The sequence below is a fragment of the Onychostoma macrolepis genome, chromosome 13, assembly GCF_012432095.1.
Source record: "Onychostoma macrolepis isolate SWU-2019 chromosome 13, ASM1243209v1, whole genome shotgun sequence".
Classification (NCBI taxonomy): domain Eukaryota; kingdom Metazoa; phylum Chordata; class Actinopteri; order Cypriniformes; family Cyprinidae; genus Onychostoma; species Onychostoma macrolepis.
In genome coordinates this window covers 28,371,349-28,390,258 of record NC_081167.1, presented here as the reverse complement: position 1 = coordinate 28,390,258, position 18,910 = coordinate 28,371,349, and the positions used below count along the sequence as shown (strand labels likewise).

The window sequence follows — 18,910 nt, the reverse complement described above, 5'->3', positions numbered from 1 at the left end:
GACTGGGGTTCGAATCGAGGAGGGAGGGGGCTGCCCTTTCTTTCTGTCCCTCTTTCTTTCTCCATCGTTTTTGTGAATGGGTTCCACAGCCTCTTCTTATCCGTCTCTCATTCATGGAGAGCCAGGCTTTGTCACCAGGGGATGGGAACCCGGGAACCTGGCAGCAACCGCATGACCTTCCAGCACCTCGCTGTTTGTCGTCGCTCCTTTTCCCTTCGCTATTTTTCTCTTTCATTTTCCTCCACTTTTATTTTGCTTTGGCTTCTCTCTATCTTCCTCTCCTTTTCCCTCAAGAAAAAAAAGATTTCCTCCTCTAATTTTTGGGAAGACAGAGATTGTGAGGTGTACAAAATGCAGAAGAAGAGAGAAGAAAGAGCAGGATTTATTTATGGAAAAGAGAAAGTGTTTGTGCAGGGAATAAAGCAAGAACTGAAAAGAGAGAGAGAGCGGGAGCTCATTGATTGCTCGCAGGAGGAAGTATAAATCTCCTCTATTTTTCCTCCTGTTTTTATTTTCTCAGCTCCCTTTTGTTCTTCTCCTCCCCTTCCTCTTCTTCTGCACTTCCAGATACACATTTAAATGGCTGTTTATGAGGGAAACAGTTGATCCGGTCCATATGCAGCAAGCCTGGTGATGTTTTATCTACTTCTACACATCATAATAGTATAATTGTTAACCGTTAATAGTTATATATAAAAGTTTTTTTTTTTATAGTTATTTAAAAAAAATAAATAAATAAAAAATAAATAAATAAATCAGTTTTATCGTCAATTGCTCTTTTTCCTGAAGTTAAGTGTCGTTGAAGTTAATTTTTTTACTTTAAAAAATAAATCCCTTTAATATTACACATGACATGTCTTGATTCAGCATATTTGAATTTAATGAGACTTTAAAGCAGTCTTTTCTTGCACAAAGCTATAGTATGTCTTCAGAATATAGCAAAACGTCATATGGTCATATGGCTTTTTTTGTAGTTTTTAGAGCTGCACAAATCCCCATTATAAAAAAGAACTTTTTGGACATTTTTCAAAATATCTTTTGTGTTCCATAAAAGTAAAAAAGTCACATAAAATATTACATAAATGGAAAGAAAGCTGTTGAACTACATGGATAAAATCTGCAAGAGTAAGCGAATGTCTTATTTTACCAGCCAGTCTGAAAATAACTGTTACTGTGGTTTCATCACCAAAACAACAGAGAATTGAACAGTGGGTGTTTATAGCATTAAATCAGTTCTCTTTGTAAGGAGCATCATGCAGTTTCACGACTTCAAGCACAAAGCTAGTAATGTCAAACTAAGTGGACAATCTGGTTGCCTGTTTGGTAGCATGACCCATATGCCTGTAAAGCATTATTTCTGCTCTGGTTCTCTCTGCAGGGAGATTGCCTTCACCAAGCAGTTGCAGCAGCAGTCGCCCAAACTCGCCTACTACTATCTGGGTTTCTACGTCCATTCGTGTCCCAAGATGCGCTATAAGGTACGTCTCTGATCCGACATCAACCTTCATTTCTGTTCACCTTCTGTTTGCACCGATCAGTGTCATCTAACCTACCCGGACGCTGATGTACTGCAATGTCATATTGAACATGCGCCGAAAGAAATGAAAGCTTTTGCTTTTGCTTTTGCTTTCGCGTCATCACGCTGCATCCACATAGTTAGGTGGCAGTATGGAGTCCACAACCTCTGTAGTATCATCCAGAAAAATGCACCTTTATCTTGTGCATCTACCTAAATTGAATGCATAAATCTTCTGGTACAGTTCTAAAGTGAAGTTTAAGATAAATTGTGCTGCTTTCGAAAACTTTCCATACGCTGCACTTTGGTGAATAATAAAACAATATGCATCAAAACAAGTCATTCCAGCGGGTTCAAGTATTCACTTTCTTAAATATTTTATATGCATGTATCCTCTCTATCACACTCTCGGGCGAGAGGCAGGCCGCAGTGCTTGTATAATCAACAGGGTGGCTTTTTGTTTTGGAGTTGAAGTAGACACCTGTTAAAGGTGTTAATCGTCTGTCGTCCGCCAGCATCACACCTCTCCGCTCGGTTGCCGCTGTGATCTGTTTCTCTCATTACTGCTCCCCAGTGACCTGCCCTGGACCGATCGCAGTGCCACACTTCTGGAAACCTGCCTACGCCACAGGAAATATCTCTTCCTCCTTCCTTTATTAGACCTGTGAGATGGTAGATACGGTATAGGAGCATATGGACTTTTTTAAAAATTAGTTTTTATTTTAATTTTTATATATTTTTAAATACTCCAATTTAGCATCTTTAAATATTTTACTTTAATTTTAGTACTTATTTTAGTTAGTTGTCAAGGCAAACTTTAGTCTTAATTTTATATTCAAGCTTTAATTCAGTTAACAAGCGTATTTAAAGAGTATTTATTTTTAGATGACAATAACTGGAGAGGAGTGAGGAAATCTTATCTCTTTCTTTCTCTGTTTTTTCTAGTTTGTTTTGTGTTTGAAACTCTCATTTCTTGTATAGTTATTCATATCTTAGAATGTCCTTCGAGAGGTGTTACGCATCAGTTTATCTGGTTCACAGCACCAGATTAATTTATTAATTTGTGTTTAACAAGTCATACAGCAGTTGCACACCATCAACAAGTCTTCGTTTTCTTTCTTCTTCATTCTTCATTTTTAAATTCTTTCATTTGTTTGTTCATTTGTATTATTATAATTACAAAACACATTATTTAATATTTATTATGTTATATATCCAGCACATACATGCAGCAGGCCGCTCTTTATTTTAGCTTGTCATGTTTGTTTTTTCAATTACATAATGTTAGGATTGCCAACCCCAGATCATATGGCAACACTAAATGTTCCTAGATTTTGCTGGAACATTTGGACTGTTTTAAAACTACTCTGAAATGTGGAAAGCAAATATATTTGACTTGCAGTGAACTCGGCATCAGGCTGACCTGCAAAATTCATCAGCGCTATCTCAATATCGCATGCCTGCTTTTCAGCCCTTAAGCCTCACGGTGTGGACAGGCCACGGAAAATGTGGAGGTATGCTTCCAGATTTGGCTCTGTTGTGTAGCTTATTACGATTCTGACACCGTTAGCTGTTCCTGCGACGTGTTCCGCAGCCTCACGCTTGGCTTGTAGTTGGTTTTCAGCATCTTTTGCGAACAAGGGACTTGGAGCCGTGTTGGAGCTGGGCCGCAGGACGACGGTAAAGCGGTCCAGCGGGAACTCTGTGTAAGTGCTTGCACAGGTGTGGCTGAGCGTGAAGCGTGTTGGCCGTCATTTGACGAGACTAGGGAGATGCTGGGCAACTGAACAGCTGATTCATATACGATGGATGGAGATGGTGAGAGAGAACAAGAATGTAAATAAAAGTGACGGACTGGCCCAGAGCTCACGGCGAGGAAGAGGGAACATATGTGGCTGTAGAAGCTATTAGCGGTTGAGGAAGAGGTCAGAGCTACTGTAGTTCACGGTGTCACCTGATAGTGTTATCGGAAAGGTAGATGGCCCTAATCTTTATTTAAACATTCCTCTCCTTAAAGGAATAGTACACCAAAAAATTACGATTCTGTAATTTACCCATCCATTGCTCTGAAATCTCATTCACGCTTATGTTCAATTCATAAATTCAAGACATACCGCACCAAGTTTCTAGTCATTATTAAAACCTGGCATGATATGTCTTGATCCAGCATATTTGAATTTGAGATTTCAGAGCACTATTTCTACTGTTTCTTTTTTTTCTTGCATAAAGTTATTGTATGTCTTCATAATATAGCAAACAAATCATATGGATCATTTTTGTGATCATTTTTGGAACTTGACAGCCCCAATTCCAATTATGAAAAAGAGCTCTTTGGACATAAATTTTAATGAGATTTATTTGTTTTGTAAGTGTTTTTATGTCAGACAAATAATATGCATTCGATTGCATTGTGGCACCTTAAGTTAACCCTCTGAGCACACTTGGTACCTTCACAGTCAAAAGGGACCGAAGCCTTAGAATGTACTTTTTTTTTTTTTTTTTGGCCTAAAATCGGTCTAATATAGTTTTGTTCAATAATAGTTTTGGTTGATGATTATTTAGAATTTTGGGGAGATTTTTATGATACTATGCAGTATTTACAATTTTTTTATTAGCTATTTTTCCATAATTTTTTTTTTTTGTGTTTTCCATTCATTTCCTGTGTTGGTCAGTTTTGATCGTGAAAGTACCAGGTGTTCTACCAGGTATCTGAATTATTATCCACATTTTTTTTTTTACATAGCTAAATCGACAAAAGTGACCAAATTTCATTCCATTCTGATGAAACAAATTTTTTCCCCCCATTAATTTCCTATGTCGGTCGTTTTTTGACCATGAAGGTATCAAGTGTTACTTTTTATTTTTCGACCCTTTAACATATCTGAATCATTTCGTATTCATGTTTTTTTTTTTGTGGTTCACATAGCTAATGCGACAAAACTCACCAAGTGTCATCTCATTCCGATGAAGCAAAAAAAACAACAACCTCAAAATGGAAAATTTTATGGCCAAAAGTGACCGAAGAGGCCCAGAGAGTTAATAATACATCTATAATGTTAATTATGCCTTCAGAAATGTAGCATGGTTGACATTTTAATATGACATTTCTCGAAATTTTAACCTATATATTCAATAAACAAGTATAGGCTGATAATTTCATTATGCCTTTTTTATTTATTTAATAGTTAATATTCTTTAAAAAATAAGATTTCATTGTGATATGTAAATTGATATTTATTTAAGAGCTAAACAAATGGAACCCGTTTAGTAGAATGATCCATTGTCTTTTATCACAGCTTTGATATTGATTGTTTTCATATCAGTGCTGCACTCTATTAGAAACCATGACATGATTTCCTCATCTCAAAGCTTTGAGCATCTCTGCAATGCGGCAGTGAGCGCAAAGCCGCTGGGTATCTTAATTCACTGGTTCTCTGCACTGCGGTATCGTGTTAGTCTACTGAAACTTTCAACCTCAGGCTGTATCTGCAGTCCTGGAAGTTGTTTGTGCGTCTGTCTTTCTCTCTGTCTCTGTCTTTGTTGAACGCTCTCCGTGGAGCCGGTTTCTGCAGAGCTGTGCGTGTGGAATAGTGAATAGAGCTCGGTTGGAGCCCAGCTCTCGCTCTTCTGTATGGGTAATCTCTCACATCACAGGATGAGTGGCACTCACCCCTCTCATTCACCTCCTGCCATTGTGCACTGAGAGATTAGTCTGGGGTTAGAAGGTTGTCTGTTTCTCACCTACATCCAGAACCCACCTTTTCAAATCCAGTAGTTCACATAAAAATCAACTCGTGTCATTCCAAATCCAAATGCTGCTTGCTGCACTTTTCAATGCAGTTTACAATAAATGAGGACTGAAGCTTTCAAGCTTTGAAAAGGACACAAAAGCATCATTTAAAGTGTCATCTGAACCCATATGATAGCTTTTTGTGAGAAACAGACCTACAATCTGAAATTTCTGTTTATATGAACCCTGAACATTGCGATCCATTTAACATATGCTTTTACATCTATTCTGAACAAAACATTGGCTTAATTCGGATCTATCCCAGTTGCATCGATTAAGGTGTTTGCATTGAGCCATCAATCTGATTATCAAATGGATTATTTGGGTGCATGTAAATGTAGCTAATGAATTCAATGACAAACAAATCAATCCTATTCATAAATGAATCATTGAATGAACAATGAATCGATTCATTTACAAGATTCAAAAGAGTGATTTGTTCATGAATCTTCTCTCATAAAACATGCCGAGGAAATCTAGGGCAGATTTTCAGTTACCGATGTCTTAATTTTGGATCCGTTTCTCACACACAAGTGATCGTATGACAGCAGATGAGTTGTGTAAACTGCTTTTATGATGTTTTTGCATCTTTTTGAAGCTTAAAAGCCCTAGTCACCATTAATTATAATTGCAAAAGAGCATGGAAAAGTCTTTAAATTCTCTTTTTGTATTTTGTGGAAGGCTTTGGAAAGACATGAGGGAGAGTAAATGATGAGAGTTTTCCATATTCCTTTAACACGAAGGCATATGGTATTATTGTGGCTGTCCTGGAATGTCTTGTTGAAATCCATCTCAGCGTGTTGTTTCAGAATGACCCCCTGCACCTCTGCTAAGAGCTCAGCACCCGCTGTGTCTCCTCAGAGCCCCTCCGCGCTGCTTAGAGCTCATTTCCATCGCATTAGTGCGGCTCCCTTCTTTTCAGCCAGGGAACACTGTGTACCTCCACTGTGTCTGTTGGCAAAGCACGCCAACTGTGTGCAGAGTTTACATTATGTGCTGGAGTCCATACATGTTTATGTGTAAAAATTGTTGGATAAGTGATATAGGGACAGGCAGATTTATTTGAACGTTAGGCCTCAAACACACTTTGCACAAATACATGAATGTAAAAGTTTCTAGCTGCACACGTTTGATTTCATGCGTCAGTGTGACAAAAATGTCACAGTGCAATATATAACGGAATAAATAATACCTTCACAACTCTTGTCACCTCATTAAGAACTGAGGTTATTATAGGGATAGTTCACCCAAAAATTTAAATTGTCATCATTTACATTTTGGATAATGCCACAGGAGTTTTTTTTGTCAATGCAATGAAAGTTAATGGGGTTCAGTGTTGTTTTGGACCCCATTTACTTCCATTGTTTGGCCAAAACATTTATTTGTGTTGCACAGAAAAAAAAAAAAAGACATACAGGTTTGGAATGACATGAGGGTGAGTAATTGATGGCAGAGTTTTAACTTTTGGGTGAGTTATAACTTTATGTATCCATAAAATATGACTATATTTACATACAGTACTTGAGTGAGGTATTTGTGTCACAGTTAAAAAAACAAACCTATTTTGGCCCTTAGTTGGAAAATCAAGCAGCACGGAGATGCCAGATAGTCTCTAATTTCTTTTGGTAAGATGTTTAATGTTTTGGAAGAAGTCTCACCCAGGCTGAATTTATTTGATTAAAAATACAGTAAAAACAGAGACACTGTGAAATATTGTTGCAATTGAAATAAATGTATTGTAAAATGCAATTTATTTCTGTGATGCAAAGCTGAGTTTTCAGCATCATTACTCCAGTCTTCAGTGTCACATGATCCTTCAATCTTTCTAATATGCTGATTTGCTGCTCAAGAAACATTTCTGATTATTATCAATTTTGAAAACAGTCATGTTGCTTCATATATTTATGGAAACCTTGAATAATTTTTTTCAGGATTCATTGAATATAAAGTTTTGATATAAATATAAAAAACATATTTGAATATAAAGCATTTATTTGAAATACAAATATTTTGTAACATCAAATTTCTTTATTGTCACTTGATCAATTTAATGCATCCTTGATGAATAAAAGTGTTTTTTTTTATGAAATATAGTGACCCCAGACATTTGATTGGTAATGTATTTTTCATGTTAGCTTTTTTTTTAAAGATAAGTATACTTTTATTATACTGAATATATTATTTAGTTGTTGTGGAAGAAGTACTGGAGCAGACCGTAAACACAAACAACCAGACACAATGCCAAGAACTTTAACTGGCCTCCATTTAAACTCGACTGGTCACAAAGGCAGTGGTTGGAGTCCTTTGGGGAGGCTGTGCCCAGTGCCAGCCAGCTCCGTTCCTCTCACTGCAGTCGAGCCAGACCGCCGTCCAGTTCGAGACGTGACTTCCTGGCCCTGCCGGCTCCATTCTGTGCCTGAGCCACTGATGGCTGTTTGGCCCTGGACTCTGCCCGAGCTTTCAAGCTTCTGAATGTGTCTAATGGGGTGGAATGAGCAGGTCTGTGGGGTTCTGGCGAGAGACGCGTCCCCCCTCCGCCCTCCCTACACCTGCCTCCCACTCTATCCACCAGGTGTTTCCCAAAGCTTCCTGTGAATTCCACATCCAGGCCAAAGGAAACAAGCGTCTGAGAACTGCATTGGGGTCGTCTTTGTATGTTTGTGTGCGAGCTGCCGGTCATCTGGAGAGGCTTTTCATTAGTCTTAAGAGCCGCTTGCTGCTAAGTTAATATCGGAAACCAGAGGAATTTGAATGGGTTAAATGGATAATGCTTGCACTGTGCTCAGGCCAACCTTGATGAAAATGTGCCATCGTTAAGCATGCTTAAGAATTACTAATATGTAGAATGCGTTTAATTAACATTAATGCGTTTAATGTTTCATTTAACCCCTTAAATCAGAGGTCTCAAACTCAATTCCTGGAGGGCCACAGCTTTGCAGAGTTTAGCTCCAACCAGCTCCAACTCACACCTGCTTGGACGTTTCTATTAATCCTGAAGACCTTGATTAGCTGGATCAGGTGTTTGATTAGAGTTGGAGCTAAACTGTGCAGAGCTGTGGGCCTCCAGGAATTGAGTTTGAGACCACTGCCTTAAATTTTGCAACTGGAAGACTCCAGACTCTATGAAAGGACCCCTGTCTGGCAGGTATGTTTCTTACAGCAATGTATGGAGTTGCTACTTCAGTGAAAGTCCCTCTAGTGTAGTCAAGAGGGATTGCGCTCATGCTCTCCTGCTGTAACACACTCCTTTGGTTGACTAACCTCTCATCTATTCATCTGGGACAAATGTATTGAATCGAATTGGTCCCAGAACTGACGGAACATGAGTTAATTCTCATGCATTAGCGTGTTGCATGCATTGCAGAATTTGTAGCATGCTAAACCAAAATAGACAACATCTGTTCATGTTTTCCATTGTTTTATTTAGCTGTTATTCTTAGAAACATTTTTGATTTTAATATTTATTGACTCTTGTCAGTGCCTCCCTTTTCCCCCTTCCCCTGCTTTGCGTGGGGCCTTGTGATGTTGCACAACATTTCATTTATTGCTGTTTTCTTTGTATTTTAAGACCAAGAATGTTCCCAAATGTCTGTTTTAGTTTTCCTTTGAGTTGAATGTGTTTCAGTGACATTAAAAATGAGTTGTATTTTTAGAATAATGGTAAATGTAATTTAGGTGGACTATGTTGTTATTTTAAGATTTTATTCTTTGATCTCAAACAAAGTTTGGTGATTTAGTTTTCAGCAATAATGATAATTTTTTTTCTTGAGCAGCAAATCAGAATATTAGAATGATTTCTGAAGGATCATGAGTCACTGGTGTAATGACGCTGAAGGATCACAGGAATAAATTAAATTTTAAAATATATTGAAATAGAAAACAGTTCTTTTAAATTGTAATAATATTTCACAATATTATTGTTTTTACTGTATTTTTTAATCCTATAACACTAAGAGACTTTTTCAAAAACACGAAAGATGACTAATCCTAAACTTTTGAACGGTAGTGTGTATTTGTAGTTATTAGGAACAGTGTTTTTGGCACGCTAACAAGACTTTTACACCAGACTTTTGTTTTTTCCATTGAGGACATCATAAGTGAAGAAGGTGCAAGCATTGCTTTTGAGAACCAGGTCCCCACTGTCATAAAGAACTGAAAAAGTTGCAATGTCTAGGTCTTGAAAATGAATTTAAATAAAAAATCTCAAGTTATGAACATTTCTGTACAGTGTTATGCTCAGCTATAAAATATTTCATTGGCTAAAAATCGGTCCTTGCGAGTACAACCATTGTTTTGTCCATCTTTCTTTGAATCTATCCAGAAGTCATGGAAATTCAGTGATCAAAAGGAGTGAGAACCCTGGAGATTGTACATGTGGCGTTTGGAGCCGGTGCAGAGCAGCACAAAGCACCCTTCTCATCTAATCTCTACATCTCTATAATAGAGTCCTCATCCTGTTTGCTGTACGTGTTTCTGTATCTCGCGCTCTCTCTGCTCTTGTGTTAATCCTCAGGAACGCTGAGGCAGGTGGAAGCAAGTGCTTGTTTCTTGCTCTCGTTGCCTCTAGTGTTGTACATGTTTGCTTGTGCTTGCACACATGGTCACACTTTCCTCGTGTTTATTTTTGTCAACCCTTTAAAGTGATTTAACTCACAACCAAACTCAAAAAAATAGCAAAAATAAACAAAAAATGTAAATCCATTGAGTTGCCTACTGAAAGCATTTTTGAGTTTGAATGCTTCTATGATGCCCAGAAATGCTGTCTAGGTAGGTCTTAGTATGATACCTTTCCCCCCTGTATGCTTGCAGAACCCCACCCGTCTCATTCAACTTTCATCAAGTAAACTGACTTCAAACTCTCGCTCCTTTCTTTACCGTCTCTGCGCCCGTCCCGTAAACCACACCATCATGCCAGCATGGAGCGCTAAATGAAACGATAGGAAATGAGGGCTTGAAATGAAAGAAAGTGGTCCGAGAGAAAGATAAACAATTACCACACATTTAGTTTGGCATGTTCTTCCCTTTCTCCTTTTTTTCCCCTCATCAAAGAGCCTTTGAAGCATGCTCGGTTCTGCAGCGTAATCTCTTTCACTTGTTATTCTTTCATTAATAAGCTACGGCCCCGTGGAACTGTCAGTTAGCCGTTTAAATGTGGTCTGCACTTTCGTTATGTACTGTTGAGATTGGATTTGTGATTGTGGTGCGTGTCAGGACAGGAAAAAGACAGAGATATTTTAGCGTCGGGGTCTTACTGCTAGTCCGAAATCTTTCCCATAGGCTTGAGCAAGTGAGAGCTTGTTAGCATAGGACTGAAATGTCAAAATTCATGATCTACAGTAGGTAACCACCAATGCTTTCACTCCTTTTGGTGTACATTTAGCTTGGTCAGTTCACCCCCAATATGTTGTTATTATAAAAGCATGTTTGGAAGAGCGTGAGGGTGAGTAAATGATGTCTGTTTTCATTTTTAGTTGAAGCGATCCTGTAATACTGCACTAATTCGGCTGAATGGATCTTTAAAATGTCTGTACATGAACTCTTGATTCCCTCTTCACTCATCATAGTGTAAAAAGCCGTGCTTTGCTTACCAAATCACCTCGAGTACCATTTTTTAACCTCTCACTCCTTCAGTAACGCTTACGAGTCCAGCGTCCTCCCTCTTCGCCTGATTTTCACCCTTCCCCGAGTCCTCCATTGGCTGCCAACCTGACAGAAGTTGCTTTTTGATTTGGTTAAATTGAGACCACCAACAGCGAGGCGTATGAGGGAAAAGTTTGTTTGAATTGGGGATTGTTTCTTCTCTTTTCTCTCTCCCTTCTGTACGGTGTAAGTTTTGACATGAGTCGAAGCCAGCACGAGGGTCTTGTTTCAATTAGTTAAAAAATACTCGCTCATCTAGCAAACTCTTTTCTGTCTGTGTTGAGTTTTGTGGTGGTGCACTATTTTACTCTCTAGATAATGTGTTTTTAAATGTTTCTAGAGTATTTCAAGTCAATAGCTATTGCTATTGAGTTCAATGGCTCTTTTTGAAAGAAATGTACACTTTCTTTCAGCAAGGATGCTGACGTTTATAAAGTTACAAAAGATTTCTGTTTCAAATAAATGCTGTTCTTTTGAACTTTCCATTCCTCAAAGAATCCTGAAAGAATCCATGTCATGTTTTTCACAAAAAATTTGAAGCAGCACAACTGCTTTCAACATTGATAATGATAAGAAATGTTTCTGAAGGATCATGTGACGCTGAAGACTGGAGTAATGATGTTGAAAATTCAGCTTTGCATCACAGGAATAAATTTCATAAAAAAAAAAAAAAAAAAAAATGTAAATAGAAACAGTTATTTTAAATTATAATAATATTTCCCAGTATGGTTTTACTGTACTTTTGATTAAATAAATGCAGGCTTGATGGGCATAACACTTTTTTTTTTAAAGCATTAAATTCTTAAGAGATACTTTATAGATTGGCCAGACTAGGGATGGAACAAGCTGGTCGACTAGTTTAGTCTTGAGTTACTTAAAGTTTTGTCCTGCACCTCAGAAAGTCTAAAGAAGTTCATAGGGAAGGTGTAGCATTTTTAATGTCCCTTAAGGCTTTTAAACATTGCATTACATTTTAAATTACATTTTCTTTTTAGAACCCATCCAACTTGAATATTATTATATAGTAATATATAAAACAAGTGTGCTTTGCGTTGCAGTGCACAATAAGCCTTGTTTATGCTTTGGTGGGAGTGTGTGTGACATGAATTCATCAGTAGCAGCCCTTTGTCTGGTTTGGGTGTCTGTGATGTGGGTCGATGAGACAGTTGAGAGTTCACATAATACATTACTGCACCGGAAAGACATTAAAATGCACATTGCATTTGCTGAAATTGACTTATTTGGATGGCAGTATGAAAGTGATTGTGCTTTCTCAGATAATTGAAACAAGCCTGACTGCAGATATATTGTGCATCCCTAAATAATAAATAACCCACATTCATGATATTGGTTTAGCGTGTTGACACAGTGTGGTAATAAAGGCGACGTGTTTTATGTGTTTACATTGAGGCCCTGGTTCAGCGCACTTACCCCTGCTCCCCCCATCAGCAGCGCTGACATGACGGCAGACCTCCGGGATCAGAGTTCAGAGGTCGGGTCAGACGATTTAGTCTCGGCAGTGAAAGAGAGAAACGATAGATGGAGGGGGAAGGGGGTTCGGTGAGGGAGGTGTGAAGGTCACAGGGCTGGAAAATGAGAGTTTAGATCTGATGTCAGGGTGAAAATAGCCAGAGCGGCCCAGCTGCCAGAGCAGTGTGTTTGCCTTGCCATTAACTCGCCCTCGGTTTATTTTCAGAGCCTTGGATTCAGCCACTTTGTCTGGGGTGACAGGGCCTCCAGACCCTATAACGTATAGCACGCTTTGATATATAGAGCATGAAACAAAGAGCGAACAAAACTTACTGGCTGTTTTATCCAAGTGGAGCATTGAAATGAAACATGGGAGTAGCCTACATGTTTTGTATAAAACATGTTAATTTTATTATCATTTTCTGATGTGTTTGTTTTTTTAGGAAATTAGTATCTTTTTTTCAGGATCCATAAGATTGATCAAACATGATATTTATAATGTTACAAAGATTTCTATTTCAATAAATGCTGTTGTTTTGAACTTTGCATTGAAAATTGATGAAGAAAAATATGAAGCAGCATGACTGTTTTCAACATTGATAATAAGAAATGATTCTCGATGCTGAAAATTCAGCTTTGCATCACAGGAATAAATTTCATTTTAAAATGTACTGAAACAGTTATTTTAAATTCTAATAATATTTCACAAAATTACAGTTTTATTGTGTTTTTGATCAAATAAATGCATTCAAATAAAAAAAAAAAAAGGTTTTGTTTTATAATAGTTTAAGTTTACAACCTTTTTTCATACAAATAATATACACCATTTTTTTCCGCCAAATTCCTGTCAGGTCATAAACTTTCTTGCTGATTTCTTGCATGTGGTGCTAATTTCCATACAAGCTTTATTTTTGGGTGTTCATCTAGTAAGCCGGATCAGAGATGTCTGGAGTGAAAAGCACTTAAGGAAGGTGAGTGTTAAGGCCGTAAGCCACCCGCCAATAAACGGCAGGAGAGATAGAGAGATAAAACGAGGCTCGGGAGGCTGCGCCTGTAAAACGCTGCCCTGCTGAAACGTGATCCTGTAAAAATATTTTCCCATCATTAAGCTGTCATCCACGAACCCCTGATACACAGCCCGGCCAGGCACACTACAAGTGAGCGTGTATTTGTGTGTGTATGTCTGAGGAGGCATTAGTTAGCAGTCGGGACGCTGTGTTTATTTGAATTCTGTCCCGTGGTAATGTGTCGAGTGAGGCGAAGCGACTCGCCCAACTTTGTGTGTTTAAACTGCAGGTTTGTGTAAATATCTGAATTTTGAATGCGGTTTGATGCTCTCCTGAGGACCGCTGTGTGGTACTCTGTATGCATGCCATAGTTTAGTATGTAAGGAGAAGGAGGGATCTTTATTTACACATGTCTGTCAGAGAGCACCTCTCCTCTGCTCATTTACAAAGCCCTGTCCGACCACTGTTTGTGCGAGAGTGTGTTTACACGTGTCATTCAGCGACGTCTGCTCTGATGTCAGCTCTAACAGGGCGGTCTTGCCATCTGTGTGGCGTTTGTGAATGCCAGAGAAAGTGACTGGAGGGTCAGTTTGAGGAAAAATAAAAGGGTTGTAGACATGAACTGGCTGTTTAACTGACCTGAAGGGCAGCATTGGGTCTTAGTCCATGTCAGTCTCCTCCGTTTTTAGTGCTAGGTAGATCTTACAACCTAAAAAGTCTGAAAGTTAGCATCACCCTGGTTCCCTCGACAAAAAGCCAATAGGATTTTTCCATTGGCTTTTGGATTATTGGATTAAGCTTCCAATAACTCTTTGATGTTTGTTTAAAATCTACAAGTTGCAAAGTTTGAATTGGGTATTTTACAAGAGCATGAGGCTTTGAAAAGGTCTATACTTTAAAAGTAGGAGAACATTTTAATAATCTGAAGAACCTTGGCTTTTCCTCTACAAATAACCTTTTGGTCCAATGCAAATGTTCCATGGATGTTAAAGGTCCTTCATAGAACCATAGATGCCAATAAGAAACCTTTATTTTTAATAGTGTAGTGAGTTGAGGAGTTTTCCTGTTTGTTGTGATGTTTAATGTCCATGACAACCTCTGTAGTCCCATTTTGCCACTTGTTCGCCTTTTTCAAGACACATAAAATCTTAAAAATCACAAGTAGGGTGTCACTGATGTATTTTAAGTAGTAGAATAAAATGTGAAAATATATCTTGAGTTTGTGTTAACCACAGACCTTGTCTCAGACATTTAACCAAAAATACTTCAAGACAATGGAACCGACTCATTTTCACAGCACTATACTCTCTAGTGGTAAATATTGGCACGTTATGACTAAAACATTCCTTATGCTTCTAGCTCGCTAGATTTTCTCACATTATGTTCTGAAGTGACTAAAGCATGCAAGTGCGCATTGCTTTCTCAATGCAAGAGGCACTAAACCATCGACATGTTTATAACATATACCTCAGTAATAAGGCATGGTTTAATTTCTCAGACTTTTGAAAGCAAATCTATCGCCCCCTTTGGCTGTAATGCAAAACCACAGGTCTTAAGTAGACCGTGTTTCTGGCCACGGCGTTCGACACCTGATCTGAATTCCGCCTCTTTAGCACTTTGTGCCTCTATTTCATTTGTACTCGTCAACTGTGTGTGTAACCTCCAATTTAAACAATAGGCACAACATGGCAACTGTGTTTGCGTCTCAAAGCCAAGATAAGATAGCAGTGGATGAAAGCAAGTGTGCACTTGTGTCTGTCAATGCACAGACCTGTCCTTGTTCCTGTGTGTGTTTGCCGTTATGTCAGAAGGGATAGGCCATGCATTGTTCGGGACTGTATGGAGCAGGAGGGAATGTGGACAGCATGGTAAATGTTTAGACAGGTTGCAGTTGGAATTCATGACTGCAGTGCACACAATTATATGTTTTACTATGTGTACCACTGTTACTATTGCTCATACTTGGGGTTAGAGGTTTGTTCAGACACCCTAGCATGTGTGACTTTGACTTTTGCATGGTCTAATACCACTCATGTTTTCTTCAGAAAGTCTAAATATCTAGTTTCTTTCATTGCATCTTTTCAGCCTGTAAGGTGCCTATGCGTACTTCTAAAAAATGAAATGGACCTCTGCAGAGGAAATAGGCCCCAGATGTGCATGAAATCATAGTGAATGGTGAAAAGCTGACATCCCGCCCTATTTAGACCCCCTCAGCTTGCAGTGGGAGGGTTTGGGTTCCCTTCGTGGCCCACGATGGCCTTTAGGACCCAGTTTGTGGTTATGATCTGGATCTGAGGGTTCAGCTGCATCTTGTAAGTGACTGTGACAAATTCCACAGATTTAGAAAAAGAATGGCTAATTGTTCTACAGTTATAAAATTTGCAAGTAAGCCCATGACCTCAATTGGTTTGACTAGAATTCAAACTGTGAGATAATAACATTAACATTTTTTGGTATAGAAGGTTGTTAGATTACAGATGTAGAAAAGCAGTTAGTGTAGACTAACTTAACCATTCTTGGATTGTTTTCTGCAGGCCATAGTTGACATTCAGGTAAAGATTGCACTCCCGGATCAGCTTGTGTAGACGTCTTCACTCCCCGCAGCGAGAGTCGAGGTGTTGTCTTTCACAGAGATTCCTAGCCAGCAGTGAAGTCGAGGATTTATGCCCCTGATTAATTGCTTTTCTAATAAATCTCAGGTATGGACCCCGCGGCGCGCCCCAGCCAGAGGGGTGGAGGTTTTAGAGCAAGTAAAAATGAAGCATTTCTTCAGGACTTTACTTTCCTCTCAAATAAAACACAAAGCTGACATTATATTACAGTTAATGTTTTCAGTTCATGTAATATCTTGCGCATTCAGCCTATACAGTAGCTTAACCTGAGGATAAAAAAAATATAGACTACACAAATAGTCGATAATTATTTTAATGTTTGGTGGCCATATTTAAACTCCATTCTTTTTGTTTTTGGGTTGGTTTGAATATCTTAATTTAAATTTAATTATTTTTGTTTGTTTGGAGCTTTACTATGAATGCTGTTGAATACCAACTAGACTTTCAAAATATGTTTTATATATGTTATGTCTGTGACAGACATTCCTTTACTAGTTGAACATTATACTTTTGTATGCATTTTAGGTTTGTTTAGTTCTTTCATAAATTTAAACGATCCATTCTGCATCCTTTTTGCTTCCTTAATTCAAAATCAAATCAAACTTTTGGGTCATATTTTAGTTTAGGGACCAGTTCTGACTATTAACTAATTATTAACTACAACTTTTGCCTCAGGTAGTTGTTAAGTTTAGGTGTGGGTTGGATTAAGGGATCTAAAATATGGTCATGGAGAATAAGGCATTAATATGTGCTAATAAACAGCCAATATTTTAGAAATATGCATGCTAATAAGCAGCTAGTTAATAGTGAGAATTGGTCCCTAAACTAAATTGGAATATATAATAACATATCTTGAGCAATTAGACCTTCACAGTAAAATAAGCAAAGGGTGCACAAGTATAGAAGTTTTAAGACAGTGATTACAAGTAGTCCCATCAAAACATTATAATATACAGTAAAAATGGATAAACGACGTTTAATGTGGAAAAACACTGTTATCTGTTTCTAATTTAAACCTAATTGGACCAGTGCAGAGATTTATGAAATCGGAGTCATTGATATCAATTGAGCATTGCTAAATTAAACCAAAACATACCTGCATATCCATGTTTCTTCTTCAGCTTGATTGTTTTTTTTTTCTAAACCAGTCGTCTGTGACATGGCATCTGTCATTGCCACATCCATGTGTGTTTTTGGAGCTTTCTGATTTTATCTCTGATTTATTTTTGTGTATTTTCTTTAAACAGCTATTCATGCGATATGACGAAAGGTGCTTCTCAAACAGTTCTTATTTTCTTTTCTTTATCCTCTGTATTCCTCACTATGGTGATGTCAATGAGCCTTGGCGAGTGCGGGCCGTCTGTCAACATTACCTTCATTGTCGTGTGAAAGCAGGTTGGCAGGAGGACTTGAAGACGGATGGCGCTGTGTTCGTCGTGCCATTCTTTTAAACAAACGTGGGGGAGTGAGAACTGTAGACAGAAACACACGGATTAAACTGGTTTCAATTTGTCTTTTCAGCCGTCATAGCTCACTTCACTTTTTTCCCCCCTCTGCGCTTATGAACTGATGTTGGATCAGAGTTCGTACCCTCAGACTCTTAACCACATCCTGCCTCAGCAGAAGACAAAAGTGGCTTTAGATCAGCTGGAAAGAGTGGAACAGAGAGCATGTCGTTTCTTGCTGCTTTTTTCCCCTTACCTGGCCTTCAGCCTGTGCTATCACATCCTCCTCTGATAGCGCTGTGCTGAGCTAGCGGAACTGATGGATTTATGGATGCAAAGGGAAAAAAATATGCGCCACATGGTTAGCTTTTGCTCGTTTGACTTTTTTAGCTGTCTTTTGGTCTTCATGATACCCTCTGCTATCATTTTAGATACAGGCGTCAGCCAGATCAGGTTACCAGGAGATAGCAGGAATGGATTTAAATAAATTTGGAAACCCAATGATTTTCATGTTCAGTTCTGCTAGTGGTTTATGGAACATCTGCATTGTTCCACAGATGCGGACAGAATATCTTAATAAAATGTGCAATAAAAGCAAGCATCAGAGCTGTTGTCATGATGATGAGCACGTTTTATTTTCTCTCAGTGCTCAAAGCGTGATTCAGTATTTCCCATCTGTGTAAATGCATACAGTATATGCAGGACTCGCAGAAAAACTGAATCCAAAGAATGCGTTTTGAGGAATAGTTCCCCCCAAAATGAAATTTGGCATTTATTTTCTCACCCTCATGTCAGTCCAAAACTGTGTTGTTATTATTTATTTATTTTTTTCTTCTTTTTTCTTCTCGTTCAAAAGTTTGAGGTTTTGAAAAAAGCAATAGTTTTATTCAGCAAGAAGTCATTAAAATAATCAAAAGTGACAGTAAAGACATTTACAGTATAATGTTACAAAAGATTTCTGTTTGAAATGAACACTCATCAAAGAATCTTTTTTATTTTTTTATATGAAATGTTTCTCGAGCAGCAATTCAACATATTAGAATGATTTCTGAAGATCATGTGACACTGAAGACTGGAGTAAGGATGCTGAAAATTCAGCTTTGTATCATAGAAATAAATGACTTTTTAAAATATATTAAAATAGAAAACACTTATTTTTAAATTGTCATAATATTTCACAATATTACGGTTTGTACTGCATTTGTAATCAGATAAATGCAATCTTGGTGAGCAGAAGAGACAACATTTTTTTCAAAAAATCTTACCAACCCCAAACTTTTGAATAGTAGGCCTATATTCCGTATAATTAAGCTTCAGAAATAAGCACCATAAAAGCATCATAAACGTACTGTGCACTGACATCCACCCTAGTTCCCATTGGCATGTTGATGAGTCATGTGCACTATTTTTGCATGACTGAAGTTTTATTG

The 18,910-nt window shown here is 38.0% G+C and overlaps 1 protein-coding gene across 5 annotated transcripts in view; it reads left to right on the top strand.

Annotated features, from left to right (window-relative positions):
* LOC131552732 (arginyl-tRNA--protein transferase 1) overlaps positions 1-18,910 on the top strand; it is an 87,224-nt gene that overhangs the window by 46,820 nt on the left and 21,494 nt on the right. For all 5 annotated transcript variants that reach the window (XM_058796715.1, XM_058796712.1, XM_058796713.1 and 2 more), the window contains exon 10: positions 1,379-1,478. In XM_058796715.1, coding sequence (XP_058652698.1) covers positions 1,379-1,478 — 100 coding nt within the window. The remainder of the gene's footprint in view (positions 1-1,378; positions 1,479-18,910) is intronic.